This window comes from Cebus imitator, unplaced genomic scaffold, assembly GCF_001604975.1.
Source record: "Cebus imitator isolate Cc_AM_T3 unplaced genomic scaffold, Cebus_imitator-1.0 Scaffold656, whole genome shotgun sequence".
NCBI classification, from domain to species: Eukaryota; Metazoa; Chordata; class Mammalia; order Primates; family Cebidae; genus Cebus; species Cebus imitator.
Window position 1 is genome coordinate 608,508 of NW_016107971.1, and position 9,032 is coordinate 617,539.

The following is a 9,032-nucleotide window of genomic DNA, read 5'->3' on the forward strand; positions in this document are numbered from 1 at the left end:
TAAGAAATACAACTGGACATAGTGACTCACACCTGTAATCCCAGTGCTTTGGGAAGTCATGGTGGGAGATTTGCTTGAGCCCAGGAGTTTAAGACCAGCTTGGGCAACATAGTGGGACCCCCATCTCTAATTAATTAATTAATTAGATAGGTTGGCAGATAGGCCTACGTTATGGCACACACCTGTAGTCCCAACTACTTGGGAGGCTGAGGCAGGAGGGTCGCTGGAGCCTGGAAGGTCAAAGCTGCACAGTCATGATCATGCCACTACACTCTAGCCTGAGCAGGGGTAAGACCCTGTCTCAAAAAAAAACAGCAGGTGTCTGGGAAGAAGAGATAGTGAAAAGAAGGAACCAAATTAAAAGAAAGCTGGCTAGATTTAGTGGCTCAAGTCTATAATCCCAGCATACTGAGAGGCCGAGCCAGGAGGACCATTCATGGCCAGGAGTTCGAAACTAGCCTACGCACCATAGGAAGACCTCGTCTTTACAAAAGAAAAAAAAAAAATTGAAAAACCGAAGAATTAGCCAGTGTGCTTAGTGGCACACGCCTATAGTCATAGCTACTTGGGAGCCTGAGGTGGGAGGATCACTTGACCCCAAAGTTCAAGGCTGAATTATGAACACACCACTCCAGCTGGGTGGCAGAGTGAGACCCTGTGTCAAATTTAAAGAAACTTGAACCTATCTCAAATTTAAAAGAAAAAAGAAAGCTCGGTGGAGAAGGAGTCTCTAAAGTGATGGAGAAAAAGAAAATCTATCCAGGAAGAAGCAAAAGTTAGCAAGTGTTAATTGCAAAGAAAAGATAGCCCTTGAGCCCTCAACATTCCAGCTCCTCCTCAAAATGGCCCTTCTCAGAAGGCTCTGGGCATGGTTTGTCCTCACCCACAGTCCTACCTGCTTGTAAGTAGAAGAAGATGGAAACAGGTAAAGGCACTAGGGCTTCACACTTACACATGTAGATGATATATGGAAACAAAAATATACCATGGGTGGAATAACCATGGACAGAGGCAGGCAAACTCTGCCCAATGAGCCTGCCTCGCTTGTAGAGCAACGTTTCTTAAATGACAAGTATGTTAGCATCTCCTGGAAGCCTTGGTAAAATACAGACCCTGGGTCCTATCTGCAAAGTTTCTGATTCTGCAGTGGGGCCTGAAACTTTGCATTTGTAACAGTTTCCCAGGTGATATTGATGATATCAGTTTAGGGAACACATTGTGAGAATTACTGCCCTAGAATTTGACTGATGGACTTGAAAAAGTAGAAACCAGCACATCCCAGGTGCATCCCACTGTGTCAATGCACTTCAGTCCCATTGAATAGGACTTGGGTGACCACTGGTTCTGTGTAAGACCCTGTGGGAGGCAGAAATAACTCAGTCTGTATGCCCTTGGGGAGCTGATAGTGGAAGAGGGAGACTATGTTTTCGTCACAACATGCTGCTTTCTCATACCCACATCCATATGCATTGGTAGCACTTACTACAGTTACTAAAGTACGGTTATCTCTCCCCTGTAGTAGGTAACACGAAACTGAGAAAGCCAGAGGAGAGAAAGATGGATTCAGTCTTGGGAAGCTATGGGGAGATAAAGAGAGAGAGGATGCTACTTTGTATAACCATCAGTGACTCTCATACGTGTCTCAAGAGTTCAGTGGAATCAGTGAACTTTAATGAACCTTTAATGAAAAAAAATCTCACCACCACCCCTTATTAACCTAAGTCTATTTACAAATTAATCACAAATTATACACCTATCTAATTATATTAATTTAATTGATATGAGCTATTGTTTTGACAGAACTCAGTTACCAAAGTGTGAATATGGTGCTGCTTTTTAGTATAAGTTTTTTAAAGTTCACTCAGCTGTACAGCTGGGTGACAGGAGGTAACCTACTTCTTTGTATTTTTCTGTTGGAATCACTGTGAAATTCTTATCCTTATAATTTTGGTCATTTGGTCTTCTCTTGTGAACTTGTTATTCATCATTAACTCCACATCCATTCTTTTCTTGTTCGCCTGTAACTGTGAATTATGCTCTTTGGTTACAGACACAAACACAGGTATTGAAATTGTGTGGCTTTAGCTTGATTATAACGTGATCATTCACTTGGCCCCAATATGTATGGTATAGATAGGCAGTAGATGAAAACAACATTGTGAAAATGCAAACTTCAAAAATACCTGTGGAAGGCTAGGCACGGTGGCTTACACCTATAATCCCAATACTTTGGGAGGCCAAGACAGGAGGACTGCTTGAACCCAGGAACCTGAGACCAGCCTGGGCAACATAGTGGGACCCTATCTGTACAAAAATTATCCAGCCGTGGTGGTGCATGGCTGTAGTCCTAGCTATGCAGGGGGCTGAGGTGGGAGGATCACCTGAGCCTAGGAAGTCAAGACTGCAGTGAGCCATGATTGTACCATTGCCCTCCAGCCTGGGCAACAGGGTGAGACCCTGTTTCAAAAAAAAAAAAAAGAAAAGAAATTCTGCAGCTGGCCATGGTGGCTCACACCTGTAATCCCAGGACTGTGGGAGGCTGAGGTGGGTGGATCACTTGAGGCCAGGAGTTAGAGACCAGCCTGGCCAACATGGTGAAACCCTGCCCCTACTGAGAAATACAAAAATTAGAGAGGGGCGGTGGCATATACCTGTATTCCTAGCTACTCAGGAGGCTGAGGCAGGAGAATCACTTGAACCTGGGAGGCGGAGGTTGCAGTGAGCTGAGATCATGCCACTGTACTCCAGCCTAGTGACAGAGCAAGACCCTGTCTCAAAAAAAAAAGAAATTCCAGAGAGAGAAAAGGGTAGGAGGGGGTTCAGCTGAGGTGTAGCAAATAGATTTGACTGGAACAGGAACAGTGTAGTAGAGATAGAGGCAATTTGGTAAGAGTAGGGAGAAACCACCCAAAGGCCTTCACCTATGGCAGGAGTTGAGATTTGAACTGAGAGAAGGTTGAGAGCAGCATCCAACTTCAAAGCAAGGAAGAGATTCGAGGAAGAATGTTAGGAATGTTACTTGTGCTCCTGGGTGATAGATTAGAGTGAAGAGAATGTGAAATTAAAGGAAGCTTTGTGCCACTGGGAACTAGTCGTCAGCCTCAAGCGACAGGGTTGTGGAGATATGGAGGGAGGTCCCTCTAGACTTAACAACAGACTTGACCAGGAAGTGGAGAAGGGGTAGAGGCTGACTCAGACCTGGGCATCTGGGAAGACAGGGCTACCCAGCAGGGTTGGAAGTCTTGTGAGGAGTCATTGGAGCTCAGAGACCACTTTATCTGGCTTTTTGGATGATGTCACAAATCTTAAGAAATATATGCAGTTGGAGATGATGTGAGAAGTGAATTGGCATTTCATCTACTTGCGTATCATAATTTAAGCAAATAGATGTCCCAAAGGAATTAGACAGTAGATAAGGAACATCCTAGGACTTCTGGCTGACTTTGTTAATTTGTTTGTATGTTTTTTTACTAGCCATGGCCAGCATGTTTTGAGGAACTAGTCCCTCAGCTTTGGGCTCTTTTTAGGGGGATTCTTATGCACGACATACATAGTTGACTGAATATTTATGTAGTGTCTAAGGTCAGACAAATGCAATTTTGTCCAGATTTCTATACTAGAACAAACTGGCTAGAGTGAATTTTTCTGCTTTGCTTTCTAGAAATTTGTGAAAATGTGTCCTTCTTGTACATGAATCCTGATTTTAACTTGTCATTGTTTCTTATGTTCAGATGAGACCTGCCAGAGCCAAATTTGACTTTAAAGCTCAGACACTAAAGTAAGTGCCACCAGTCATATTTGTTTATCTTCTTAGCTGCCTCTTTGAAACACAACAGTTTGTTTATAGAGAACAGTTGGATAAATAACAATGGTAAAAATTGTTAAAAAACAAAACAGTAGTTTATAGAGTTTGCTATGTGCCAAGCACTATTCTAAGTACACATACTCATTACGGAGTGGGTGCTGTGATTATCCTCCCTGTTCAAATGAAGAGAACAAGGGACTATATAAGGTTAAGAACTTGCTCAAGCTGGTGTGATAGAGTTGGAATTCAAACTTAGGCAGAGGTTGGGCTCTTGTACCCTGTCTCACCCTGCCTCCTGCTATGTAGGGGTTCTATTTGCTTAAGTGGTGGCTTGATCTGACCCATCTTTTCTGTGGAATGATCTAGACCAGTCTCTAGGGAGATAACTTTACCCATTTTGCTACATCCCAAGAGATTAAAGTCTTACATGAACCCACAGGAGACTAGTGTTTCTCTAAGTGTGTTCCTCAGAGTGCTAGCCCTCTAAGATGTTTCTCAAAAAGAGTTCTGTTGTAGAATGAGTTGGGAAACACTGCCTGTTATGTCTATGCCTCCCACCCACTTTGAAAAGATACTTTGTTGATGGCATATTAATAGCTCCAGAAGTCTTTCAAGAAAGGAACCTAAAACACGATTTGGGAAATGCTACCAAAGACTAGATTCCATATGGAAACAGCTGGCTTTTTATTTAATTATGGATTAAAATAGTCCATGAGTTCTCATTGGCAGCTGAAAGTACGATGATCAGCAGCCATCCCGTTGTCCTGCAGATGGACAGTCACAAACCTGGTGATGAGAGGGAGAGCTTTCTTTCCACAGATGCTGGGAAATGCTGTGTGGAGCTAACCAACCTGGGTTCTAATCTCCATTGCAAAATGAGTGACCAGGCCACAGTGTCCAGACCTAGGTACAAATCTGGTGCAGTTGGGTTTGTATGTGTTACTACAGTCCTTTAGTTTGTCAGCTAAAGGAGGTAGCTGTGTAACATATTGCAAACACTGTGGCTTTAGAATCAGGAAGTCCTGGGTTCAAATCCTGACTGTGCCAGCTACCATCTCTGTGACTGTAGTCAAGTTAGCAAATTCTCCCCTACTCAGTTTTCTTTATCTGCAAAGAGGGGTAAAAATGCCTCTTTTGCAGGGAAGCTAGTGTAATACCTGTAAAACATTTTACATAGCGTAGCAAAATTTAGTACTCAAAATATATTATCCTCTTCCCCCACTTAAAAAAAAAAAAAGGATAACAGAGATATGTAAATTAATTTGCAGTTTAATTAAGTAGGTACCTTTTTTCTTTGAATTGAGAAAAATCTATGTGAGATTTATTAAATGGCGTAGTGATGGTAATATTACATTTTCTCAGATTTCATAGTCTTAAATTTTTTTTTTAGAGCAACTGTCAAATAGAACAGGTGAGAAAGCTGAGATCCACAGAAATTGTCACCTTTTATCAACATTGCTAATGCAGGAGAGAGGGTTCCTTCCTCCTGACTCAGTGTTTTCATCACAACATGCTGCCTTCAAAAAAAAGTCAACAAAATTTACTGGAAAAAGTAAATCCTAGCTCCATAGTTTTTCAAGCCCTTGGTTTTACATTTCCCCATAGTCAGTTACTCAAATAAGCATGCTGTCGGGGCCAGGAGTGGTGGCTTATGCCAGTAATCCCAGCACTTTGGGAGGCCGAGGCTGGTGGATCACTTGAGGTCAGGAGTTCAAGACCAGCCTGGCCAACACGGCGAAACCCTGTCTCTATCAAAAAATACAAAAATTAGCTGGGCATGGTGGGAATTGCCTGTAACTCCAGCTACACAGGAGGCTGAGGCCTGAGAATTGCTTGAACCCAGGAGGTGGAGGTTGTAATGAGCCAAGATCACACACTCCAGCCTGGGCAGCAGAGTGAGACTCTGTCTCAAAAAAAAAAAAAAAAGCATGCTGTGGAATACTTGATTCAACAAAGTTAAACAGGTTTCTTTCCCTTGGACTTCTCAGAGCCTTTGCTATGCTGATGTACACCATGATGTTCCAAAAAAGATCTAAAGCAAATCATATTACTCAAACCCTCTCATCAGCAGACCTGGTCACGTGGTTTTTTGGGAGCTAGGGGTATGGTTCATAGTACTGGAAGAATGCAGCCCAAAATTCCCTATGGTAGACTTCCGTCAGCCACAACTACAGACCCCTCAGTTCCTCTCTCTCTCACACAAGTGGGTCCTTCGCTTAACAGTAAGACCATTACTCTCCCACCTCACTCCACAGCTGCGAGATACTTAGTATAGCAAAGTTAGGGGCCTGCAGGTCTCTATAGGAGTGAATTTGCTGAGGGTCTTGCTCATCTATGTCCCCATGGTTGGGGTTGAAGGGAGGGGAATTCATAATACCCCCCCAAAGAGGGTCATGGCAGAAATGTGGCCCAAGACATTCCTTCTCACAGAGATAAATGACCACATCCCCTTTATGGACCTCTTGAGGGTTAGAATCCTATCTGCCAATGTGAGGCCCACAAACTGCCTTCTGCTTTTATTCAGCACAGAACTGACTTTCTGTAGTTTTCCAGATGTACCCTCGTTGTTCAGCCAGCACCCCTCACATACCGTGGGGCTTCCTGGCATCCTGCAAAGTGAGCACACGTCTTCCAAGTTACAATTGGAGACCTTTTTTTTCATCCTATTGGTTTGACTCAAATGAAAAAGATCTAGGTCATTTTTTTTTTAATTCAAGAAAAAGTTATAGTTTTTATCCTCCTCTTAAGTTTTCATTTGGTTTAAAATTTGCTTTTTTGTCTCATTTTTTAAAGAAGAGTCCTGGTTAAAAATTAACATCAGTCTGGGCTCGGTGGCTCACGCCTGTAATCCCAGCACTTTGGGAGGCAGAGGCGGGTAGATCATGAGGTCAGGAGTTCAAGACCAGCCTGACCAATAAGATGAAAACCCATCTCTACTAAAATGTACGATAATTAGCTGTGTATGGTGGTGCACGCCTGTAGTCCCAGCTACTCGGGAGGCTGAGGCAGGAGAATCACTTGAATCCGGGAGGCGGAGGTTGCAGTGAGCCAAGATCGCACCACTGCACTTCAACCTGGGTGACAGAGTAAAGACTTCATCTCAAAAAAAATAATAAATAAATAAATAAATATATATATATACATATATATATATATATATATATACATACACACACACACACATATATGTATATATATACATAATTATTGAGGCAAGCAAAGGAATGGATATGGAAAAGTTGAAAAGGAACACAAAGAGCATTTGAAGGAAAATCTACTTTTCTTTCCAAGATCCTTATTCTATGTTAAAAAGCAAAGGAATTAGGCTGGGTGCAGTGGCTACATGCCTGTAACCTCAACACTTTAGGAGGCTGAGGCAGGAGGATCACTTGAGACCAGGAGTTCAAGACCAGCTTGGGCAACATGGCGAAACCCCATCTCTACAAAAAAATAAAAATAAAATAACAATTGGCCAGGCATGGTGGCACGTGCCTGTAGTCCCAGCTACTCGGGAGGTTGAGGTAGGAGGATCACTTGCACCAGGAGGTTGAGGCTTCAGTGAGCTGTGATCATGCTACTTGTACTCTAGCCTGAGCAGCAGAGTGAGACCCTGACTCAAAAAAAAAAAAAAAAGAAAAAAAGGGCAATAGAATTAACATTTATTGAGTGTTACCTACCTGTACAACAGGCACCATCCTAGGTGTTTATTTTTAAATTGTCAAAGCATTCTCCAGCAACTCTGAGTTAGCTCCCAAGTTCAGTTAAAGAAACAGTGTCTCAGATTAAGTATTGTGTCCAAGGTCCCAGAGCTAGTAAATTACAGAATTGGCTTTTGGACCAGATCTGCCTAACTTCAGAACCTTTCTACTGCATGATGATACAAAGACGGATGGTAAAATGGATGAGTGGGCAAATGGGAAATAGATGGAATGATAGAAGGATATCAGTATATCACAAATAATTTGAGGGCAGTTTAAAGCAACGAAGGCATGCCTTGCACAGACAAGGATCATGAAGGTATCCTGAAGGAGACATGTTTCTTCATTTAACAAACATCAGTTAAGGCAGTTGGGTGCATTGCTTTGTGTTGTGTAAATAGTCTGAGCATAACAGAGCATTCACAAAAAATTCATTTAGAAAACCACAACAAATTAATAAGGCCTCTGAGCACTTTCAAGGGCTAGTCAATTTGAATGTTAACATCCATCCTGCAAAAGACTGGAAAAATGCCAAATGTGATGTAATTTCCTGAATAGCGGAGTTTTTACTTCCAAATATGGAGCCCCCTCTCTGGAATTTGTCCCTTTTGACCCCACTTAAATGTCTCCTTTTGCTACAAAACTGAAGTGTCTTAATCTTACACATATTGAAACATCCGCTAAAATGCCATTGACCTCTGTCGACAGGGAGCTTCCTCTGCAGAAGGGAGATATTGTTTACATTTATAAGCAAATTGATCAGAACTGGTATGAAGGAGAACACCACGGCCGGGTGGGAATCTTCCCACGCACCTACATTGAGGTACTGCAGCCCCTTTTCTTTTTAAGGAAAAGCCTGACCATGTCCAAAGCACCATTTATTTACCAAATGCTTGTGTTTTGTTTCCTCCTTTTCCTCTTGTTTCCCTGCTTTCTTCTCTTCCCTTGTTCTCTTTTACCCTCTTTGCCTTTCTCAGCTTCTTCCTCCTGCTGAGAAGGCTCAGCCCAAAAAGTTGACACCAGTGCAGGTTTTGGAATATGGAGAAGCTATTGCTAAGTATAACTTTAATGGTGATACACAAGTAGAAATGTCCTTCAGAAAGGTAAGCTGCCCTTCTCATACCTTGCTTTGGGGCTCTCCTGGATGGCACTGCTACGTGGGGAAGTGTGGCACTGCTATCACATGCCAGTCTGGGGGTGCTGGCTGTACCCTTAAGAGAAGTATGGCAATCAATAGTTGCATTAAGGGCTGGGTGTGACAGCTCATGCCTGTAATCCTAGCACTTTGGGAGGCAAAGGTGGATGGATCACTTGAGGTCAGGAGTTTGAGACCAGCCTAGCCAACATAGTTAAACCCCGTCTCTATTAAAAATACAAAAATTAGCAGGGCATGGTGGTGGGCACCTTTAATCCCAGCTACTCAGGAAGCTGAGACAGGAGAATCACTTGAACCCAGGAGGCAGAGGTTGCAGCAAGCTGAGATTGCACCACTGCACTCCATCCTGGGTGACAGGGCGAAACTCTGTCTC

The 9,032-nt window shown here is 42.8% G+C and overlaps 1 protein-coding gene across 1 annotated transcript in view; it reads left to right on the top strand.

Moving 5' to 3' along the window:
- SORBS1 (sorbin and SH3 domain containing 1) overlaps positions 1-9,032 on the top strand; it is a 253,216-nt gene that overhangs the window by 214,185 nt on the left and 29,999 nt on the right. The window contains exons 20-22 of the mRNA XM_037734708.1: positions 3,732-3,778; positions 8,212-8,326; positions 8,481-8,606. Of these exons, the coding sequence (XP_037590636.1) occupies positions 3,732-3,778; positions 8,212-8,326; positions 8,481-8,606 (288 nt within the window). The remainder of the gene's footprint in view (positions 1-3,731; positions 3,779-8,211; positions 8,327-8,480; positions 8,607-9,032) is intronic.